Genomic DNA, 22847 nt, shown 5'->3' on the forward strand with positions numbered 1-22847 from the left:
GGGGATCCAATGGATACAGTGTACTTGGATTTTCAGAAAGCCTTTGATAAGGTCCTTCACTCTCTCACAGAACTTGGGAGACAGGCCCATCCTCGCTTACAGACAGCCCCCCAACCTGAAGCAAATACTCGCCAGCAACTACACACCACACAACAAAAACATTAACTCAGGAACCTATCCTTGCAACAAAGCCCGATGCCAACTTTGTTCACATATCTATTCAATGGACACCATCATAGGACCTAATCACATCAGCCACACCATCAGGGGCTTGTTCACCTGTGCATCTACCAATGTGATATATGCCATCATGTGCCAGCAATGCCCCTCTGCTATGTACATTGGCCAAATCAGAGAGTCTCTACGCAAAAGAATAAATGGACACAAATCAGATGTCAAGAATTATAAAATTAAAAAACCAGTTGGAGAACAGTTCAACCTCCCTGGTCACTCAATTACAAACCTAAAAGTCGCAATTCTCCAACAAGAAACTGCAGAACTGGAATTAATTTGCGGACACCATTAAATTAGGCTTGAATAAGGACTGGGAGTGGATGGGTCATTACACAAAGTAAAAACTATTTCCCCATGCTAATTTTCCCCCTACTGTTACTCACACCTTCTTGTCAATTGTTGGAAATGGGCCATCCTGATTGTCACTACAAGTTTTTTTCTCCTGCTGATAATAGCCCACCTTAATTGATTAGTCTCATTACAGTTGGTATGGCAACACCCATTTTTTCATGGGGGGTGTGTGTGTGGTGTGTGTCTTCCTACTGTATTTTCCACTCCATGCATCTGATGAAGTGGGCTTTAGCCCATGAAAGCTTATGCCCAAATAAATGTGTTAGTCTCTTAGGTGCCACAAGTACTCTACATTCTTATTATTTATTAGGTGTATTACAGTAGCACCTAGGACCCTCAGCCATGGACCTCTCCCTCCCCCACCCCCCATGCTAGGTGCCGCGCAAACCATTGATCTAGCCCCAGCTGACACCCTCTTGTGCGATTCTGTGCAGGTAGAAGCTAGGTGGACGAGTGACAAGAAGTGAGCCGCCTACTGAAGTTACTGAGGGCTCCAGGGGCCATATCTCAGCCCCTGCATGGGAGAAGCCCTGGGCAGCACAGCAGGGGAGGGGGATCTCTTACACCCAGGGGGCCAGCTTAGGGAGTCCTTTAGGAGAACTGGACGGAGCCTCACTCGCAGGGGCCAGCCCCCCACTCACTGGTATGGTGAATTGGAAACCGGTTCAGTTACAAGCCGTCTCTTTAAGCAGGAGGGACCAGGAAGCATCAGGATGTTGCAGTTGGTGCAGTGGCAGCAGAGACTCAGCGGAGACGGCTAGAGCACAGCTACCTGAGCAGGACGCAACCCCTGGCAAGAGCCCCCAGGCACGGCAGCAGCCAGGCAGGCCTTAGTCAGGCTACAGTTTTTATTGGGGGATTTTTGGAGGGAGATTGGGCAGCTCCCCCCTACAGGAACTGGGCAGGGGTTACATGGAATTGGAGCGGACAGGAATCGTGAGTCCCCAGCACAGTGGGTCCACTGCCCCACACTGAGGGCAGGGCTGCGGGGCCAGTTGGCTGCTGTGTTTGCGTGGAAGGACACGGTCTGACGCCGGAGCATCTGGAGCCACCATGCCGGCCTCTGACAGCCTGGACCCCTCACTTCTCCTTGTGCTCGATGAGCCCCTTGGCGATCAGGTCCGGGATCTCCACTGCCAGCCACGGGCCCAGCTGCAAGGCAAAGAGCACAGGGGGCTGTGAGCACGGCTCAGACACAGACTCCCCCAACCCCCCACTGATGGAAACGCACCCCCAGGGCCATGAGATGGGCCAGCCCGAACTTGGGCACGTTCCTGGCCCACAGGGGCTTGAAGTGGTCAGTCAGGCAGATCTTCCCTCCCCTGCAAGAGACAAAACAGACGTGAGGGAGAAGCCCCAGCCACAGGAGACACTGAGGGAAGACAGAGCCCAGAGCCCAGCCTCATGGGATCATGGGAGATGGGGAGAGGAGACAGAGCCTGGTGTCGTGGGACCAGGGGAGATGGGAAGAGGAGACAGAGCCCAGCCTCATGGGACCACGGGAGACACGGAGGCACTGCCATAGGCGTGTCAAGCCCAATCAGCCCCAGAACGGAGCTGCAGCTCTCACAGGCCTGGCCCCATCCCGACCCAAGGCAGCTTCCTCTGCCTCACCAGGACGCCTGGGGATCAACTCAGACATGGCATCTCCTCCACTTCCTGTCCTGCATCAAGGGGCCGCTTTCCTGTGCTTTGAGCAACAGCTGCCACGTTCCACCCCAGAGGCAGCTGCATTTACCAACAGCTGCGACTCCTCCCACAGCCTATACACATCAGTGGGATGGAAGAAGCGATATAAAGACAGACCCAACCAAAGCCTGGGATCTGAGTCAGGAGCTCTGGTCCCTAGGGCCTGCAGAGAGCGGAGGTGGGAGCGCGCCAGGGTTGCCTGACCTGTACATCTTGGCCGTTTTCCCATCCAGCTCTGGAATGGCGATTTCGGGGGCGGTGGATGGGTACGTAACAGGAATCTGCAAAGAAAACCCCCAAAACCCGCTCAGTGGGCCCATGGCCACGCCAACCCTCTCTCACCCCATGAACAGGGAGCAGTATGCGTACCCCGAGTTCCAGCTGCTGCTCTCTCTGCTCAGCCACACAGCTGGGAGCACTGAGTCTATGCCCCTTGTGAGCTCCCTACTGTGTTTACACCCCAGATGCTGAAGTGGAAGCTCGTGGGTAGGCGGGAGGGGGGGTGCCCTAGTTTAGGAGGGGCAGGACGGGGCAGGGCCCCATTGAAGCAGAGCCCTTTGCTAGCCCCAAGTTACACAAAGTTCCCCGACACAATCCCATTGCAAAGCGCTGTGTAAAGGGCTCCCTGCTCTCAGCTCCCGGCTCGCTCAGCAGCTGGGCTGCACTAGCCAAGTCCCACAAGACTCCTTCCTGCTCGCTCTCACCCTACAGGGCGGGCGATTCTCTGTCCCTTCCCGGTTAACATCCTCAGTGTGTTCCCTTCCTCAGCCCCTAGCTCCTGTGGCCCAGGGGAACAGCGATGCTGCGAACCTAGCCAGGGCCAGCTCCCACCTGCTCCCTCCAGCGCTGCAGGGAGTGGACGAGAAACCCCTCCCTTCCCCAGCCTTGGAGCAGAGCAGGCGGGCTCTCCTCCCTCAGACACCCCCGCCCCAGAGACACTCACGTCAAACTCGAGGGCAAACTCATACTTGAGCAGATCGTGGATGTACCAGCACTTCCCGAACCACCTGCAAGAGAGAGAGATAGGAAGGAGGGGGCAGGGAGAGACCCCAGGAGCTCCGTCTGTTCAGCTTAACAAAGAGGCGGATAAGGGGTGATGTGGGGAACAGAAATCTGACAAGTGAGGACTCTTCAGTGCAGCAAAGGTCTAACTAGACCCAATTGCTGGAAGCTGAAGTTTAACCGTTGGAACCAAGGTCGTGGGGGATTCTCCATCGCTGGCCAGGTCTGACTTAAGACGGGATGTTTTGCTAAAAGCTCTGCTCTGGCTGCTGCAGCCTGGACCCGTTCTCCATGGCACTCAGTTGATCCAGGCTCCATCCCATCAAACTAATGAGTCCCTTTGTGTGTGGGCACATGGGGCACCGCACACCCAACAGAGTGATGCTGCAGGCCAAGGCCTCTCTGATGTTGACAAAACCTGGGACGTGGGAGCACCACATGCAGCAGACAGGCAAGCGGGGGTCCATTCACAGCCCTGGGCTTGGTGGCTGGTAGCAAGAGCACAGGGGCAGGCATCTCTCTGCAGTGACAATAACAGCTGGGCCCAAGCCGAGACCTTTACGAGAATGGCAGAGTGGCACATAGGGGATCAATGCCTATCCTAGCCCCTGAGGAGGCATGGGTGGAAGGCAGGTGCAGCACGGGGAGCACTATGAAGCCATTAGCTCACCTGGCAATAGGTCACAACTCCAAGAAGACCAGCTGGACAAGCTACGACTGGCAGCCTATGGACACGTGGGGCACCCAGCTGCACTGTACTCCCTCCTGCTGGGCAGTACCAACTCCAACTGCTCGACACCACTGGATCACACCGGGTACCCCAACACTCTTGCAGTGGATGCAGCCAAATGGAGACTACAGCTCCCAGCATGCAGTGCTCCATCCTGACCCATGCAGTCAAGCCACATTGCCTGCAGGTCCCTAGCTTCCATCTCCCTGCTACTGAAAAGGGCAGCTGCAGTCTGCTCCCTCGTATACACATTGGGGATGGCCCCTGAGCTCCTGGTGAGGTACCACACAGCCCAGGGAGGGGTGGCATTTCAGTGCCTCCTGCCACAGGAAGCACAGTGCAGACTGGATCACTAATCACTAATCACCTTGCATGGGAACATGTCCATATTTATTATGCAGGGATGAGAAATGGCCTCCAGGGACCAAGGGTCTGAGATTATTATACTTTATTCCACCAAGAGATAGATTAGGGCACAACCTGGGGGACCTGCAAAGGGAAAAAGGGTTTGAGGCCTTCCCTGCTCCTTGTGGATGGATGGAGAGGTGGGAGACGGGCAGGGTTCTGCACGCTTTGCACAGTAGACGTTCAGTTCCCCACAACCCCAGAGGGGTCTCTGGCCAACCAGAGAGCTAGCAGGATTAGGATAGGAAGGATGTGACACAGATGTGAGAAAGGACTGTTCAGAATTCCCTTTCTTGCTCATGCCTCTAACTCCAGCAGCTATCGGAAGGCAAGACCTGTTTGCCAGAGACTCAGCCTTCTGCTCCTTTTTCAGTGAAGGGCCACAACAGCTCCCAGTGCAGACGCAAGGGATCCCACAGGACTGGGACTTGGTATGCTCACAATTCCTCAAAGCCTAGAGAGCGGGCTATCGCAGAGGAAGCCCATCAGAGAGACAGGAGGGCCTGGAGCCATGGCAGCCACAAACATGCCTACCTCGTCCCTTCCTTGTTGGACTCCAACCTGAACCAGTCATTGTCAGCGTTCTTGTTGTTTTCCACATACTGGGAAGGGAAAAACAAAGGCAGTGAGTGGATACAGGCAACCCCACAAAATCAGAACCCCCATACCATGCAGTTTGTGTCTAGCCTCCCAATCCATCAGAAGCTTGCACAGAAACCAAAATTCCTGTTCCCAAAATCTACGTAGGTAATGGAGATCTCTCTGGACATGTTTACAGTGTAGGGATGTTCCTCACAAGGCAGAAAGATCTATTACTGCTTTGGTGAACACCAGCTATAAAAGCCCCACAGCCAGCAACACAAGACTGGCACTAGCATCGCACAGAGCCACCAAAAGCAGATGCTGTCAAGCCCTGAGGTACTGGGCATGGGGCAGACGGCAGGATTCCTGGGTCCGGTTGCTGCTCATGGGATGCCCTTAGTACACAGGCCTGGCCGGGCACCACAGGGGAAGAATGTTGCTGGTTTCCAGGTGTCCTGTCCTTTAGGCTACACTAAATGGAGAGTTTAAGGCAAGGTAGGTGCCATGGGGCACCCCACTGTCCCTCCAGGGGACGTGCTTCACTCTGGGCCTGGGAGCCAGCTATACTCTCCCCACAGATCCCTGCACTGTGGGGCCCCTGCAGCCCCAGATACCTTAGGAGCAGGGCAGTCTGCACCCCCTGGAGCACAGGGAACCCCACTGGGGCCTGGCTAATGCTCCAGAGACCGGGGGGGGGGCAGCCCCAGGTCCGCTGCAGAGATGCGGGGAAGGGGCAGACCCAGGGGGAGGAGAAGGGGCAGCCCATGTCCCCTGTAGAGAGATGGGGGAGCACATTTGAGTGTGACTCTCTCTGGCCACCGTCTGGGAAGGGCCACGTCAGTACGAGAGGGGCGCGTGCTCCCCACAGTGCGGCCTCCCGGTCCGGACACCGGGTGGCCCCAGGGGAAAGGGCGGCCTGTTCCCCGCACCAGAGACGCCGGTAGCATAGCGCTGACAGGAAGCGGTTTCCGCCCGGCCCCTTTGCCGGTGACACCCTTCCCGGAAGCGGAAGAGCGTAACCTTGATGAGCGCCTGGTATTCCTCCTTCAACCGCTGCACCCACAGCTCCCGGTCCCGGGGCCCCGCGTTCGTCTTCAGCAGCGGCAACTCCGCCACCACCCGCCGGGTCGCCTCGTCCGCCATCTTTACTGGGGGGAGAAGGACCGGAAGTGGTGTCACAGCAAGGCTCGGGCTGGGCAGAGGCGCCATGTTTGTTGATGGCAGGGATGGCTTGGGGGCGGGGCTGAGGAAGCCCTGACCAATCCGTGCTGAGCTGGCCGGGCCCCTGCCGGGCCCCGCGCCCCGCCCCCTGCCCTTCCCCTTCAGTGCCCAGCCCAGGCGGTAACTTGCCACTGCCAGGAATGTCCGCGCTGCCCCGATCCCCCGCTATGCTGGGCTCCGCAGGCCCCCTCCCCGCTGCCCCCGATCCCCCCCTATGCTGGGCTCCGCAGGCCCCCTCCCCGCTGCACCGATCCCCCATATGCTGGGCTCCGCAGGCCCCCTCCCCGCTGCCCCCGATCCCCCCCTATGCTGGGCTCCGCAGGCCCCCTCCTCGCTACCCCCGATCCCCCCCTATGCTGGGCTCCGCAGGCCCCCTCCCCGCTGCCCCCGATCCCCCCATGTGCTGGGCTCCGCAGGCCCCCTCCCCGCTGCCTCTGATCCCCCATGTGCTGGGCTCCGCAGGCCCCCTCCCGCTGCCCCTGATCCCCATATGCTGGGCTCCGCAGGCCCCTCCCCGCTGCCCTTATCCCCCATATGCTGGGCTGCGCAGGCCCCCTCCCCTCTGCCCCCAATCCCTCATATGCTGGGCTCCGCAGCCCTCCCGCTGCCCCGATCCCCCATATGCTGGGCTCCGCTGCCCCCGATCCCCCATATGCTGGGCTCCGCAGGCCCCCGCCCCGCTGCCCCCATCCCCATATGCTGGACTCCGCAGGCCCCCTCCCGCTGCCCTTATCCCCATATGCTGGGCTCCGCAGGCCCCTCCCGCTGCCCCGATCCCCATATGCTGGGCTCCGCAGGCCCTCCCTCTGCCCCGATCCCCATATGCTGGGCTCCGCAGGCCCTCCCGCTGCCCCTGATCCCCATATGCTGGGCTCCGCTGCCCCGATCCCCATATGCTGGGCTCCGCAGGCCCCTCCCGCTGCCCCGATCCCCATATGCTGGGCTGCAGGCCCCCTCCCGCTGCCCCGATCCCCATATGCTGGGCTCCGCAGGCCCTCCCGCTGCCCCGATCCCCATATGCTGGGCTCCGCAGGCCCCCTCCGCGCTGCCCCGATCCCCCATATGCTGGGCTCCACAGGCCCCCTCCCGCTGCTGCTGCCCCTGATCCCCCCATATGCTGGGCTCCGCAGGCCCCCTCCCCGCAGCCGCTGCCCCGATCCCCTATATGCTGGGCTCTGCAGGCCCCCTCCCGCTGCCCCGATCCCCATATGCTGGGCTCCGCAGGCCCCTCCCCGCTGCCCCCGATCCCCATATGCTGGGCTCTGCAGGCCCCCTCCCGCTGCCCAGATCCCCATATGCTGGGCTCCGCAGGCCCCCTCCCGCTGCCCCTGATCCCCCCATATGCTGGGCTCCGCAGGCCCCCTCCCCGCTGCCGCTGCCTTCCCCGTTACACTCCCAGACCAGGAACCGTTTGAAAACTGGAGTTTTATTAAATTTACTCTAAATTGATGTTGTACCAATATAATAAAAACCAGCAGGATCTTATTAAGAGGGATAAGGCAAAGATGCCACATTTATTGTAAATACCATAACAAAACAAAAGACAACAGTAAACAACGTTGTTATACTACTTATTTCTATCACTACTTATTCCTTATACATACATACACACACATTCATTCACACAATTATTCATTCAGGTTCTGTATAGATGTTATAGTTACCAGCCTAGATGTTGCTCATGCCAAGTTACTGGCCAGGTATCTTGGTCATGAGGATGGAGCCGAGTCTGTGTCAGATGCATCTGATGCTCCTGGAGGCTGGCAGAAGAACCATAGACTCAAAGTCCTCAGTCTTTAGAGTCCAGTTTTATAGGACTTTATTCCTATGTCAGTTCATGAGAGTTGCTTCATTTTGCTGTTGCTAAATCAATCAGCAGGTGGCTGGCTCCATGTTATTAGATGTTTTGTTTTTCCTTCCTTTGAGGTGTGGTGGGTGGATTCCAGTTTGCCCTCCGGGGGTCATCTGGTTGATCCCACTTGACACCTTCTTCAGCCGACACTGAATTCTTCAGGCTGGTGACTCCCTAACCATTCATTCATTGTTTAAACTAGGCATGCATTCACATACATTCTCTATCTTAATCACATCTATTTCACTGTCTCTTTACCTTTTGGGGTGTTACCAATTTATGTGAGACTCCCTGTCTTTTAACAAGCAAAGATAAAGTGAGCTGAACACTTACAGAGGGTGGGGGTCTCTATCTATACACTATAACAGCTACTGTTTTGGCTTACTTAGAGATAATTAATGTTTAACAAGTTTTATACAAAGTATTTCTTTGAGCTTAACAAGTTTTATACCAAGTATCTCTTTGAGCAGGCTTTACACAGACACAGCTGGTGGCTTGCAGGTTAGAAGCTAAATGTTGGGAATCACAAATTTACTTCTAACATAAACCTTAAGTTATAAAGTATTAATTAACAATAAATCAATAAATCATTTCTCATATAAACCATGTTTAATATAAACCTTCTTTAATATCCCTACATTGACAGCATTGCTGCCTGCCTGCAGCCAATGGGTGACCCTCAGATAGCCACCCCAATCACATCGCCAAACGCGGCCATGTCATCCTCACCCACAACAATTTTACATTCAACCAACACTTTGTCCAAGCAATGGGAACAGCCCTGGGGTACTAGGGTGGCTCCCCATTATGCCAACCTCTTCATGGGCCACCTTGAAGAATTTCTGGACAAATGCACCATAAATACCTGAGATACATCAATGATATTTTCATCATCTCGATAAACAACCTGAACTCCTGCATAGATTTGACCAACAGGTATCCATTAAACTCTCTCTAGAACATTGCTGCATCAGCTTCCTGGACACCATAATCAACTTCAACGATGAAACCCTCCAGATGACTATATACAAGAAGCCCTCAGATCACCACGCCTGCCTTCAGAGATCCAGTAATCCAAATGCACCAAGAAACCTGTTATCTACAGCCGGGCACTCAGATACCACAAACTCTGCTCTGAGGAGGAAGTCCAGGATACACACCTTAACACACTTAAAACCGCCTTTGCCAAACATGTACACTCCACCAAAGAAGCAGATCACATCATGGAACAGACCACCCAAATACGCCGTAAGAATCTGCTTCAATACAGAGATAAACCCACCTCTGCCCACACACCTTTAGTCATCACCTACCACCCCACACTGGAACCCATACAGAGTATCATTAAACAGTTACAAACCATGCTTGATGGGTATCACCCTGAAACAAATCTTTCCTGAACCCACTACTCTAGCCTTCAAGCAACTCCCCCCCAACTTCACCAAGCTTGTCATCAGAAGCAAGCTCCTCACAGACCAGTACTCACCAACTCAAAGCAGCACCAGCAGGGCCGGCTCCAGGCACCAGCTCAGCAAGCAGGTGCTTGGGGTGGCCAAAGGGAAGGGGCGGCACGTTGGGCTCTTTGGTAGCGGGTCCCTCGGTCCCTCTCAGAGGGAAGGACTGGATGCCAAATTGCTGCCAAAGAAGAAAGTGGCGCGGTGGAGCTGCCGCCGAAGTGCCGCTGATCATGATCACGGCTTTTTTTTCTTTTCTTTTTTTTTGCTGCTTCATAGAATCATAGAATCTCAGGAGATATGAAGTCCAACCCCCTGCTCAAAGCAGGACCAAACCCAACTAAATCATCCCAGCCAGGGCTTTGTCAAGCCTGACCTTAAAAACCTCTAAGGAAGGAGATTCCACCACCTCCCTAGGGAACCCATTCCAGTTCTTCACCACCCTACTAGTGAAAAAGTTTTTCCTAATGTCCAACCTAAACCTCCCCCTCTGCAACTTGAGACCATTACTCCTTGTTCTGTCATCTTCTACCACTGAGAACAGTCTAGATCCATCCTCTTTGGAACCCCCTTTCAGGTAGTTGAAAGCAGCTATCAAATCCCCCCTCATTCTTCTCTTCTGCAGACTAAACAATCCCAGTTCCCTCAGCCTCTCCTCATAAGTCATGTGCTCCAGCCCCCTAATCATTTTTGTTGCCCTCCGCTGGACTCTCTCCAATTTATCCACATCCTTCTTGTAGTGTGAGGCCCAAAACTGGACAGAGTACTCCAGATGAGGCCTCACCAGTGCTGAGTAGAGGGGAATGATCACATCCCTCGATCTGCTGGCAATGCCCCTACTTATACAACCCAAAATGCCATTAGCCTTCTTGGCAACAAGGGCACACTGTTGACTCATATTCAGCTTTTCGTCCACCGTAACCCCTAGGTCCTTTTCTGCAGAACTGCTGCCCAGCCATTCAGTCCCTAGTCTGTAACAGTGCATGGGATTTGGGGCGGCAAAAACCCTGGAGCCGACCCTGAGCACCAGACCCTGCCAGAACAAAAGATACAAAACCTGCAGACATAGCTCCACTGCTACAGTGGTCAACAGCCCCCCACAACACATCTGTCAAGATTCATGGGTCCTACAGAGTTCGTCCAGCCCTGCACTGGGGCCTGGGGTCTGTGCTGAGCCACTGGGGAGAACGCCTCTTACTGAGCCCCAGCCCTATGGCACAGCACTCACCAGCACTACGCTGGGGCATTGGGGTGAGCACTGATACAGAGGCGAAGGTGACAGTGAGCCCCCACACCGATCTCTGCAGCACAGGACCCCCTAGCACCATGCTGAGACATTGGGGTCTCTACTGAGGGACATGCTCTCGACTGAGTCATGAACAATATTTCCTGTGGAATCTAATGTTCCTTAGCCCTGCTGGGGTTGGGATCCCTGATGAGATCCTACAAGTCCCTATGTGGCTGAGCTGCTCTCTAACCGTGCAGACTGCATCCTGATCACCCTCTCTCGGTACCTGGGGCTCTGCCATCTCAGGACTCTAATTTCTTTGGGTGAATACAGCTCTGGTCCAGGGCAGCCTGTGGGCTGAATTTGCTGCTTATTCAGGAAACGTACTTAGTCAGTGCTGGCTTCAATGGGTGCTGGGCCATTGGATAGCACTTTTCATTGTCAGTTCACAATTGTGAGGACCACAGCCTCCTGGGAAGGGGGGAGGGGATTCGGGGATGTATACCCCTGGACAGCTGAGGATACTGAGGCAAAGGCAGGAGAAGACCCTGCAAGTCCCAGGCGTGTCTCCCCAGCCTGGCACCTCCTGCTGTCATTTACAAAGCGATGCTGGCCTGGTAGCATTTCACCCCACTCTGCCCGGGGTGTACGACAACAGAGAGCCATGGCAGAGAGTCTAGCCTGTTCTAAAAGTTCTTATCCCGCGCTTGTCACCAGAGCCTCTGAGCACCTTCCAGTCATGCACTGAGCAACATGACTGACACCTGTGGGGTGGAGCCCAGAGCTCACTGCACTGCCTCTGGGTTTACAGACCTGCGGGTGAGCAGAGATTCGGGCCCCTCACTCACTTTAGTGGCATCATGAACGAGGCCAGCTGGGACTGAGTGTTAGCTCCTCTCCGATGCACCACGCTCACTTGCTAGGCCAGCGTAAGGGGTCTCCGGGCCAGCATGAATCATAGAATCTCAGGGTTGGAAGGGACCTCAGGAGGTATCTAGTCCAACCCCCTGCTCAAAGCAGGACCAAACCCAACTTGGCTGCAGCACTGGCACTCAGAGCCAGGCCCAGAGTGCCCAAAGCCCAGGAGTCTCACCCTAGATCGCCAGGAGAACTCCCGTTTGCTGGGCCGTTTGGTGCAGTTTACCTCCTCTTGGCAGGACAACTAGGCACTGGAGCCAACAGAGACTGCAGAAAGAGCCAGTTAGTCTCTATGGAGGGCAAAGAGGGATTCTCTATTGTTCTCGATGGGGGAGGGGATTCTCCATTGTTCCCTGTGGCTGGGGGTGACTGTGACCCAGGCGCCCCATGTTGGCATCAGACACAGTTCCAAGTCTATACCCAGGAACATGCCCAGACAGGCATATTTCCCCTGTGATCACCATCCAGGGACAACTGAAGGTCCCTAGAAGTGGGGGGGGGGGGGGACTCCCACAGGTGCCCAAATTATGGCCTCACCACCACGGCACCCCTTCCCCTGAGGCTCCGCCCCTTCCCCAAGCGCCTGCCCTTGCACCACCCATTCCCCCTGAGGCCCTGCCCTCTGCTTGCTCCTCTCTCCCCCCTCCCTCCCATCACTCGCCCTTACAACCCGTAAAAAGCGGGAGGGCATAGCCATGTCCTCCTGGCCCCTCTGTTCCGGTGCCTAGTGCCATCTTCACAGTATTCCTCCGAAGGGGGCTGTGATGAGCGGTCTCTGCTGATCGCTAGGAACTCGCTGGGTGCCATGGTTATTGCGGGTTGGATGTTCGGGATGTCAGAGTTATGTAGCATGCAGGATATTGTGTCCAAAGCTGCTGGAGGGGAAGCAGGGGGCTGGGGCAGGGTGGTTCTCAGAGCTCACCAGGAGAAAACAGCTTTCACCCCAGCCCCGCCCAGTATTTATAGTCTAGACAAGGTGCGGGCTTGGGCCGATACAAGACACAGAAGAGCCCAAGCAGCTGTTGGACAGTGGGGAGCATCGGGGGGAGCTGAAGTCAACAAAATGTCCTAGTTATGACAAGAGACAAAAGGGCTGGAACTGTATGAAAGGAGAAAGAAAGGGGGCAACCCTCTGCCAGCGGGGGTGTCTCTTGAAAAGTGGATCCCAGCTCTCTTGACTAGACAAGGCCTGTATGGACTGACCAGAAATCGAGGGGCTGAGTGCGATGAAGTGAGGGCGTACAGACAGGTTGGAGGGACCAGTGCCTGGGGATAGAGCAAAACACTGGGGTAACTATTGCCAGAGATTTAGCCACACGTTCTCTCTGCTCTGCCCCAAGGACTCGCTCAGGGAGCCGAAGGGCTGCGGGGTGCAAATTGCCAGCCTGAGGAGGGAAGAGCTGGGCTTGCAGAGCCTGGAGTGGGGCACTCGTGGTGCCAGCACTTGGTAGTTTGGGGCAAACTTTCCTTGGTGGGCAGAGACAAGGCTCCCTGGTGCTAAAAACAGCCAGTAGCAATTCACCATGTCACCCCGAAAGGATCACAGTGGTGAGTGGGGAAATCTGTACAATTTTTAAATTCTGGGTGACACGATTACGTTGTTGCTATGACCATTGCTGTATTGTGGAATGTCCTGCTGTCAATGTGTGTTCACCATGGGCTGACAGGACCTAGCCCATACCTCCTAAACTAGGGACAATGGAGATGAATGACTGTGCTTTGACTGGACAGTGGATAGGCTAGAAAGAGTAACCGCATCCTAAGGGAACCAGTTCCCTCTAACTTCCTTCAGCAGGGAGCCGAGGGTTTGCAGAGTGGAAAGGTCCCAGCAGAAGAACAAGGACACCTAGGTGGTGATGTTAGCCTGTAAAAAAGGACTCATAGGAGAAGGAAGCAGCTGGGGGAGCGGGCGCTGTGTTTCAGAACCCAAGCTGTGCACTGCAGCAGAAGGTCCCCGGATGCCCCAGAGGACTCTGCCCCCAGCCCAAAGAATGCTCTGGAGTGCTGTGGAAACGGAGGCAGGAAATAGCATGGAGGGTTTGTTCTTTTTGTCTAGATCTGTGTATTTCTCATGTGATTAAGTACAGAGCAATGGGGTGAGAATCCTGTGCAAAGTGTCTGCATGTTACACCAGTCACATGCCCCTCGAAGAGGTTACCCAACAGGCTCATACCTTTGGGTGGAGTTCTGGGAGAGGGTGTTGTGTCACCGGAGCACCCCTGTATTCACACCCTACGCATTATTGTAATTATCTTTATACAGAATATGCCTTGTGAGGTGTCATTTGAAAACTAATAACACATTGATCATCACTGTTCTTGCATGATGTATGTACATGGTGGGTTGTAAGAGTTATGGATATATGCTAGAATTATGACTAAAGTGTGTTTAAACCAGGCATGTCCGGGAGGAGTTGGTAACCAGGGCTGCAGTAGACAAAGGAATGTGTTGTCCCCACCTGGGAGTTATTTCCTAAGTACTTTGAAAGACAATGAGAATGTGTTCACATATCATGTAAACAGACCCTTCAAGCTAACAAGGGGTGGGGGCAAACCTGACTCTGACTATACAAAGATGTTGTATTGTAGAAGTGTATAGCATGAGGTCTTTTCATTGTGAAATATCTGTAGTAAACACCATAGGAGGAAATGCGGATACTTCATAATATTATGTTTTCAAGCCTGTGAGCAAATGGGGAGACAGGAGGGAATGTCACAGCTATTTACTTGTCTCCTGTGTTAATTAAGCATGGTGGACTCAAAGCAATGGAAGCCCCGTTCCCATACGAACCCACATGAGGTCAGCCTGCATCGTGAAACAAGCTCATTGAACTTAGGAAGATATAAGCAAGGACGGAAGCCGTCTTTGGCATCCATCATTAGACCGAGACAAACGAGGAGCTCCTACACGCTGAGAAAGAGGGGTCCTTCAACCAAGGGGCGTGTTTAAGGTCTCTGGGATCTTAATATTGGTGAGAAACCACCTGGACCCAAGCCTGTATCTTGCTAGGTTAAGTTTTAGACTCTTAGATGCTTTTTCATTGTTATTTGCTTGTAACTCCTTATAACTTTACTCCTTTAATTTGGCATCACTTAACCTGGGTCCTGTTGTTCATATATTTATATCACATACCCTTGCTGGGTGTACGCAAAGCTAGTGGAAGCCCAGAGTGGGGCTATGGACAGGCTGCTGGGGTCAGAGCGGCTGACCTGGGACTGTCTAGCACACAGACCCTGGCTCAGGGTGTGACCTGCATGCTGTTTGGCTGATTGTGAGTGTCCCGGGTTGGGAGCTACAGCAGCAAAGCACTGTGAGGCACCCAAGGTTGCACAGCAAACGCTGACACAGCCCTGCACTGGTCTGGATTGCCCCCGAACCCCATCACAGGTGTGTTTAAGCAACAGGGGGTCATCTGAGGGGCCATCCCTGGGCTGGGCAGCGGCCATGTGGTTGCAGCTCTCAGGAGTGGGTGCTAGATAGATTTGTGCCCCAGGAGTGTGCCCTGAGACTGGGGCAATCCCTGGACTCTGTTCAGACGTGGGGGGGTGGGGGAGGAGGACATACTGGGGATTCAGAGATTGGATCACCTCACAGTACACCGATAAGTGACCAAGAGGGTGGGGCTCAACTACAGCTGTGATGCAGGTGGGGGAACCTCTCCTTTGTCCTCCATGCGGGGGAGGGAAAGGGGGACCCTTCATTGTTCTCTGTGAAGGGAGGGAGACTCCATTGTTCTCCATGGGGACTGCTGAGGACTTTGGGCCTTTCAAACGTCCAGCCACTGGAGGGCAGTATAACCACAGAGCTGAAGAGTTCAGTCCCCTCCAGCAGGGGGCAGTGACGCGCACACACCGACACACATGCTGATCCAAACACACCAGGCGGTGCTGACTGGGAGCCTGAGGGACAAGGACCCTGCTCTGCCTGCATCGCACACCCCTTGCACACCCACCCCACTGGCCGCATGCTCACACGCTCTCCCTCTGCTCCGGGCTTTGCACCACGCGTCACGCTGTGCGTAGTCTCATCAGATTTATTGCTCCTGGGACCCCCTTCCCACCCCCCGTCAGGTGATATCACCAGCTCTTTAGTGCCACAATCGGCCCACGAGTCTCCTCCTCTCGCTGCCATGGAAAGCGCCCAGCCCTGCTCAGCAGCTGCCCCGGGGCTGTTGGGAGCCGGCCACTCACTCACTGCTTCACAGCCTTCTTCCCAGTCTCCACCAGCTGAGTGATGAGGTCCATGAATTCGGTGTGCAGCTGCTTGGCGATAGGCGAAAGCTGCTCATGAGCCTGCTCCAGATAAGCCCTAGAGTGACAGACACCCGGTTCCTTAGAGACGGGCAGGACTTGGCTGGGGAGATGCAGCAGCCGGGGCCCTGCCTGCCTACTGGGCATGGGGACTGCACGCTATACCATGTGGGGAAACTGAGGCACAGAGCAGGCCTGTGTCCTGCCCAGGCTCACACAGCACTCAGTGGCTCCTGGCCCCATGCTCAGCCTCAGACCATGCTGGAAATGATCCTCACTGCAGCCTGGGACTCTGCTACTGTGGCTTTTCTGTTCTTCCCACTCCACCCGCCCTGCCTTGCTACTACGGGCGCGGGTGGCATGTCAGAGGGCCTGGAGCAGGGGCGATCTGCTCTCCCAACACTGCCGCGTCGAAATGCGGAGGCTCCTCAGCTGCTTGTGTGCACCCAGCAGACTCTGCCCATTCTGCACTCCCCATTGCCCCTCTCCTTCCAGGTGCCCCCACACCCAGATGGCAGCACCCCCCCCCTCCACACTCCCTACAGCAGCCCGTACTTTGCCTGGGTCTTTAGCTCCTCAGTCTTCGCCTTCTCCGGCAACTGCTTGCTCAAGTATTCAGACACCGTCTGGAAGTACTGGGAGAAGACATCCGAGAGGCTTGGGGTTTCTGCGTTGCGCTTCACCACAGCACCTGGGTGGCCCGGAGAGCTGGGTTAGGCCCCTGCCTCATGCAAACTGTGGGGCTGGAGCAATCCATCAGCCCCAGGGAGTCCAGGAGGAGATCCGTTAGCCCCATGGGGCAGGAGGGAGTGAGGAGATCCCTCAGCCCCAGTGGGAAGGGCCCCAAAGATTGTGCCCAGTTCCCTGCGCTAACCCACTAGGCCACACCCCCTCCCAGAGCTGGGAATAGAACCCAGGAGTCCTGACTCGCTGCTACCCTCTAACCTAGCCCCTCCCTCCCTGAAGAGGCTGGCATTGGGTGGCGAGGGGGGTGAGATCGGGAGCGTACAGGGAAGAACCTCACCCACCAGTGAATTCGGCTCCTGCCAAGCGTGCGGCATGGCCCACAGGGAGCTGCTGAGGGCTGGAGGTGCGGGGCCCATCCCACAATGATCCCGGGGCCAGCGCGGATGGACTGTGCCGGGGGTGGAGATGATAGCCCTGGCGAGGCTCTTACCTTCCAAGCTGCACACGCAGAGTAGCACCACGGCCAAGACCAACACCTTCATCGTGACAGGCGCTGCGCTCTGGGACCTGCAGGCAGAGGGGGCTGGGAATCAGCAGCTGCCCCAGCCAGCCCCCTTGTCCCTGGCTCACCAGTCAGGCCGCCGGGGAGGGCCTGATTATGGAGAGGGGCAGATGGGGGCTAATTACCCCATTAACAAGGAGACCAGCCACAGGAGCCCAGGAAGGTTGTGTCGGGGGCGGGGGCAGGGAGGTGCACCCCCTTTAGGGAAGGGCCAGGAATGCTGGGTAACAGCACAGGTGCTCTGGAGTGCAAGGCGGAGGGGAACGCGGGGCGTAACGGCCGGGCGGTGTCTGTAGGACAGAAGGGCTCTGAGCAGGCCGTGCACAGGAGAACCCCCTAACGTGAGCACCACTGAGAGCTGTGGGGATCAGGCTGTCGATCTCCCCAGCGTGACAATGGCCCTCTGCCCTGGCACTCAGCTCGGCCAGGCCTTGGTGGGGGCTCTGCACAGCTGATCCCTGCCTCCCCACCCGCCTAGGCCGAGTCCCTGGGAGGCCACAGACAGCAGCGCAGGCTGAGCGGGGAGACAAAGGCTCTTCCACCTTGGGACGGGGAGGAGGCAGGGGGTAGTTGTGGGCATGGCAAGGGCTGCCTGGTAGCCCAGCTCCGCTGGTGGCCAGGCAGTGAGACTCCTCCAGCAGCGGCTGCAGGGGACCCACACAGGACTCCCCCCGGGGCACTTCACAGGGAGCCGGGGGAAGCTGAGGGCAAGCGGGCACTTATCCCACCCTGCCAGCCAGCCTTGTCCGACCGGGTCCTGTCCACACCACAGTGCCCACCCGTGCCCACGGTGCCCACCCGTGCTCCTGAGGGACAGCATTTCCCACCTCTGCCAGGGGAGGGGCACTGGGCCGGAGCCTGGATGGTGTAAGTGGCCCTAACCCCACCGATGCTCCCAAGGGGTGTTGGACACGCTCCCGGGTCTCCCCGCCCCCCAAGGAGCATTTCCAGGGCAATTTCTGTTTATAAAATGAATCGCTAATTGCCCTCTCCCACTGCCACGGCCGCCCAGCCATGGGCCAGCGCGGCGCTAGGCCCAGAGGAGCCGAGCAGCCTCTGGGAGGGGGAGGCAAAGGGGCTGCGAGCCCCATGATCAGTGCCAGCGGCCCAGGGAGCAGCTCAGGGCTGGTGGGGCCCCATGGAAAGACACTAGGAAGAGGAAGGAAATAATTCAAGGGTCTGTGATGCTGAGAGCAGGGTTCATGGGGTCAGCTGCCCTGCCCAGCCATGTCCCTCCCTGGTCCCCTCTCCCTGCCCCACAGCCCCGCTGCCCCCTGCTTCCCCGCTCAGCTCTGCCCCAGCCCTGCATGTCCCCAGGCACCCCACTGTCCTGCTCAGTCCTGCTGTGCCATGTCCCTGGTCTCCCACGCTTCCACCCCATTTCTCAGCTCCCCACCGCCCCCATCTCTTCCCCCCAGCCTCTGGGTCCTTTGGGCCGGGCCCCCATGCATTTCCAGAGGGCAGGGAGGGCTGCAACAGGGGATTCTCTGACCCTTGCTCCCCTGGGCCCCCCGGACAGGAGGGTGGGATTTGCCTGGCTCCCTCTGCCTTAGAGTGGATCCCCGGCTCATTCTCTGCCCTGTAGCCTGGGGAGCCCTTGGCGGGTGAGGGTGATGGGGTCAGGGGATCTGAGTCCCGTGGGAGGCCTAGAGAGGGGCATGTGCGGCTCAGCCTCACCTGGTGCCCCCTCACCCCCCGGGACCAGCTCCAGGGTGGCTCTTGCTGTTGGGTGGCAGAAGTGGCACCAACCCCCCAACTAATCCAGTCCTGGGCAGAGGCTCTCTCACGCCCATGAGCCAGCCGGGCTCTGACGAGGCAGGCGGGGGGCAGCTCTCAACCACCCAGGGAGGGCAAATCGCAGTTAAAAAAGCCAGTGTTCATTCAAAATCTCAAACAAGCTCATTGTTTCCCTGTAAACCCGCCCCCGCCCCGCTCTGCTCTGCAGACAGACCTGCCGGGCTGCTCACCTGAGGCCTGGGCTAGAAACTGGTCAGGAACAGCGGGTGCCTTGGCTGGGGCTGCAGGCGCTTATATCCCCCGGCCTGCTGGGCCAGCCCGCGCTGCCCACTCATTGGTCCCCAGGCCGGGGGTTCACTGCTGTGCTGGGGAGGGGAATGTGCTGATGTCGTGCTGTACAATCACTCACTGACAAATCCCTGGTAAATAGGCCGGGGCTAAGGGTCGCGCGGTGGGGGTGCACAGTGCATGGGGCCAGCAGGACAAACACCAGTGTCATCAGGCAGTGTCTGAGGCACTGGCTAGGGGCTGCTGGGCGCCACGGGCAGTACTGCTACGGGCACTGCAAGCAGCACGCTCTGTCCCCTGCAAGGGGTAGTGGTGCCCAGGGCCAGCGGTCACTGTCCCGCTAAAATCCCCCCTTTAAGGAAACGTGTTTAGGGCAACAGCAGACAACCTGGGGAATGGGGCCAGGTGTTAATCAGGGAGCTGGTGAAAGCCTGGATGTGGGGTGACCCTAGGAGCAGGGAGCTCCTGGAAGCAGGGCTGGAGCCTGGCTGCGGGTGGGCTGGGGAAGCAGACCCAGGGTGGAGGGTGGTGGAATCCTGGCACAGGGGAAGGGTTTGGGCAGGGGAATGTACCAGGAAGGTGTCTGTGAATGAGATACAGGGGAGGAGCAAGGCAGTGGCGTGCCAGGCTGTGCCACAAAGGACGTGCTCTGGGCTGGCACCCACCCCGCTGGCATTGTCTCTTCCCCCCATAGTGCCTACACGTTAGGAAAGGGGATTGCACAGTGGATCTGCTGCAAGGAGTCAGAGTTTAGCACAGCCCTGGATGTGTCTGACCAAGAGTGAGCTCTGGGGCTGGGCCTCACCATAAGGTAGAGCAGGTATCAGGCTTCAGGACAGGTCGCTGCAAGGGTCAGGAAGGAATCCCTGACCTGAACCACCCTCCCCAGGTAGCACTGTACACCTGGCCAGATGTGCTAGGTGCTGCAGCAGGAATTGGCCATCACGGGTAAGAGCTCTAGATTAGCTGGAGCAGACGGGCTGCCCCAGGAAGCAGATGGGGCAGGCTGGGTGGGTCCCAGGGCTGTGGGCTGAGCTGGTAGGGCTCACGGCTATCTCCTATTCCCCTGTGAATGGGGGCCTGGAGAGGGCAAGCGTGGGGCTAGTGGAGCTGGACAGGGCAGTGACTCAGCCCTGCCTGTCATGTGCCCCACAGGGAGAGCATTAACCCTTACAGCCTGTGTGGGGCGCACAGGCCAGCGAGCAGGGAGAGATTCCAGCTGCTGGGGCCTCGATCCAGGAAGGAGCCCAGAGCCAGCCTGCCTCCCTGACCCTCACTAGTACCTCCCACCGGAGCCAGTTCCTAGGGGCTTAGCCAGCATTTGCCATGGGAAAGGGCTTGGCAGGAGGGCACGGGGCTGGAGCCCCCCAGGGGTGTCTGATGCCTGGGGCTGGGGCTGCTGATTTGCTAGCTGACCTGGAGCCCTGCAGGGGAAAGCTGGGTGCAGGCTGGGGGGAGAAGTCTCCTGGCTCCCTGCACCCCACTAGCCCCTGCTGTCCCTCAGAGCTGTCCTGCCTGGACTAGTCTAACGCACCCACACCATCTGTGAGCCCAGGGCCAGTTCTGAGCCCCAGGGTGAAGGACAGTGTGACTTAATCTTATCACTCACTGACCGTTAACCTCCAACATGTCAGGATGAGTCAGCAGGGCAGGGCGGGGGCGGAGGTGGCCCCATGGGACATTCCAGGTTAAGCTGTGCAGTGCAGGGGGGCGGAAGAGCATTCATTGCTCTCCAGCCCCTGTCCTTGGAGGATCTCAAAGCCCTCGAGCAGCATTTATTTATCAGGCCCGCAGCCCCTGGGGAAACTGAGGCACAGAGCCAAAGTGTGACCTGCCCAAGAGATCCAGGAGCAGCACTCCCCCTCCTGTGCCTAACCACTCCACAGAGCACCTAGGAGGGGTGTTTGACTGCCCCTGCCACAGGTCAGCGCCCAGCCGCGTGAGGAGCCTGGCTGGTGCAGCCGCAGAGAGGGAGAGCAGCTGTAAGGTTTCCCTGACTCAGCCAAAGCTCCTTAGTCTGTAGCAGCAGAAAGTGGCTTGCTGGCTCTTCCTGTTGTCACATGGCAGATCCCTGGAGCTGGCCCAGTACTAAGGGCCCTGTGGCTTCACCGGCCATGGAATTATGGGGAGACAAGGCCTTGGGGCAGCCGGCAACGGGGCTAGCAAATCCCTGAGCCCAGAAGGGCAGGACAGATCCGCAGCCCTCACTGGCCCAAGCGTGCGGCCCTCTGCAGGGGCTGCATGGATCCCTGAGCCCTCCAGCTGCATGTGCCAGGGCAGCCCTGGCAGGGGGAAGGCTCGGCTGGTGCGGGGCCTTGGAGGGAGGGAATGGCCCAGTTTGGCAGCCCCCCCTCTATGCAGGTCGGGTGTGGGCTGGAGTTCTGCAGCTGGCCTGGCCTGGCGGACAGCGCTAGGGCGCAGGGTGAGCCCCCCATGCCGCTGTGCCTACAGATCCACAGCCCCAAACCCAGAGGTGCCAAACCATTTGCTTTTCCACTGGAGCTTGCAATGACCATGGGTTTGGGTCACTGCCTAGGTTTGGCCCGATGTTGGCAGGACGACTGGGCTCTTGGGGGACGCACACAGGGTCACCCACCCAGATCAGAATCTTGCTAACATCAGTGCGAAGCTGGAGTCACCTGCTGGTGTTGACGCAGCTCCTGGGGATTCCCGCAGCTGTAACCAAGAGCAGAGGCCAGGCCAGGGTCCCATCCAGGCCCAGAGGACGTGTGTGTAGACAAAACCCTGGGACATGCTCGCTGCAGTGTCTGGAGCTCCTAACTGGGCAGCATGGTGTCCTCTGTGGGTGGCAACATGACGTTCCTCATCCCTCTCCTCCAGCCATTTGCTCAGACGCGCTGCAGACTGTTAGAGGAAACACACACTGTGCTCTCACCCACGTGTTGCATCTTTCTTGCTCTGGTCTTTCTTCATTTAAAATGAAAATCATTGGTGGGTGAAAATCTGCCACTCGCTCCTTGTGTACAGCGGAGTCCCAGTCAACCAAAGAGCCTGCAGCCTTCCCCCCGCCCACACCCGTAGGGCCCAGTCCGAGTTACCCAGATCATCTTAGCACCAGCATTTCCTGACTTAACCCTGGCGTCTGTAACCCAAGCATTGCCCTGGGTCGCAAACAGCTCTGTGTTGGCACAGCCCCACTCCCTGCCCTCTGGGTTAGGGCCACCTTCCAACACAGATGGGCCTACTCCACCTGCCCCACTAAAACGGGGCCCAGGCAGGAACTCTCCTAAAGCCCAAAGGTGTCCGGGGCTCAGTTTGGGCTACCCCATTTTCTGCAGTCCGGCACAAACCATCCTGGTCAGGGGGCACTGCCAAAGTGCTGCATGGCAGCTCCCATGCCTGGCTGCTTCCCTGACACAGGGAGTGGCCCCATGTTGAGAGAGGCCCAGTGTTCCTCTGTGCAAAGGGCCAGTTATGTAAGTGTCACCCCCACACAGGCAGCACTGGGGCAGACACACCCAGGACAGGCAGGTCGCAGGCCCTAGGGGGATGCAAGGGGGCAGGCCCTGCTGGACTCCTGCCCTCACAGCCAGATAGCAGGAGGGCAGCGCAGAGGCTCTGCCAGGCTCCCTCCCCCACGGCTTGGTCACTTTGTTTGTTTGATTCTGTTTCTAGGAAAGCCCTGTGTTGACAGCG

At 57.2% G+C, this 22847-nt stretch overlaps 2 protein-coding genes across 3 annotated transcripts; both read right to left on the bottom strand.

Moving 5' to 3' along the window:
* Positions 1–1415: 1415 nt before the first annotated feature.
* On the bottom strand, positions 1416–6181 carry UFC1 (ubiquitin-fold modifier conjugating enzyme 1). The gene is made up of 6 exons (XM_039512096.1): positions 6014–6181; positions 4946–5013; positions 3218–3281; positions 2479–2555; positions 1817–1907; positions 1416–1737 (listed from the first exon to the last, which is right to left on the bottom strand). Exons 1-6 carry the CDS (start codon positions 6134–6136, stop codon positions 1666–1668), a joined length of 495 nt encoding a protein of 164 aa, XP_039368030.1. The 5' UTR covers positions 6137–6181; the 3' UTR covers positions 1416–1665.
* A 9504-nt stretch (positions 6182–15685) lies between these two features.
* APOA2 (apolipoprotein A2) lies at positions 15686–19235 on the bottom strand. 2 transcript variants are annotated; one of them, XM_039513464.1, is made up of 4 exons: positions 19133–19235; positions 17094–17170; positions 16472–16607; positions 15686–15974 (listed from the first exon to the last, which is right to left on the bottom strand). In XM_039513464.1, the coding sequence occupies exons 2-4, from the start codon at positions 17143–17145 to the stop codon at positions 15857–15859; spliced, it is 306 nt and encodes a 101-aa protein (XP_039369398.1). In that variant the 5' UTR covers positions 17146–17170; positions 19133–19235; the 3' UTR covers positions 15686–15856. The 2 variants fall into 2 exon arrangements, with proteins under 2 accessions (XP_039369398.1, XP_039369399.1); XM_039513465.1 differs by having other exon boundaries at positions 19117–19139.
* Between the last annotated feature and the right edge of the window lie 3612 nt (positions 19236–22847).

The sequence above is a fragment of the Mauremys reevesii genome, linkage group 24 (genome assembly GCF_016161935.1).
Source record: "Mauremys reevesii isolate NIE-2019 linkage group 24, ASM1616193v1, whole genome shotgun sequence".
In the NCBI taxonomy this organism is placed as follows: Eukaryota; Metazoa; Chordata; order Testudines; family Geoemydidae; genus Mauremys; species Mauremys reevesii.

Excerpts from the sequence above, each read along its gene's own strand:
- UFC1 (XM_039512096.1), bottom strand. The coding sequence starts at position 6,136 with ATGGCGGACGAGGCGACCCGGCGGGTGGTGGCGGAGTTGCCGCTGCTG. Across the intron at positions 1,908-2,478 it reads AAAACGGCCAAGATGTACAG|GGGAGGGAAGATCTGCCTGA; the intron begins GTCAGGCAACCC and ends TGTCTCTTGCAG. Across the intron at positions 1,738-1,816 it reads CCCATCTCATGGCCCTGGGG|CTGGGCCCGTGGCTGGCAGT; the intron begins GTGCGTTTCCAT and ends TTTGCCTTGCAG.
- APOA2 (XM_039513464.1), bottom strand. The coding sequence starts at position 17,145 with ATGAAGGTGTTGGTCTTGGCCGTGGTGCTACTCTGCGTGTGCAGCTTG. Across the intron at positions 16,608-17,093 it reads CTGCGTGTGCAGCTTGGAAG|GTGCTGTGGTGAAGCGCAAC; the intron begins GTAAGAGCCTCG and ends CGGGCCACCCAG. Across the intron at positions 15,975-16,471 it reads GAGCTAAAGACCCAGGCAAA|GGCTTATCTGGAGCAGGCTC; the intron begins GTACGGGCTGCT and ends CTGTCACTCTAG.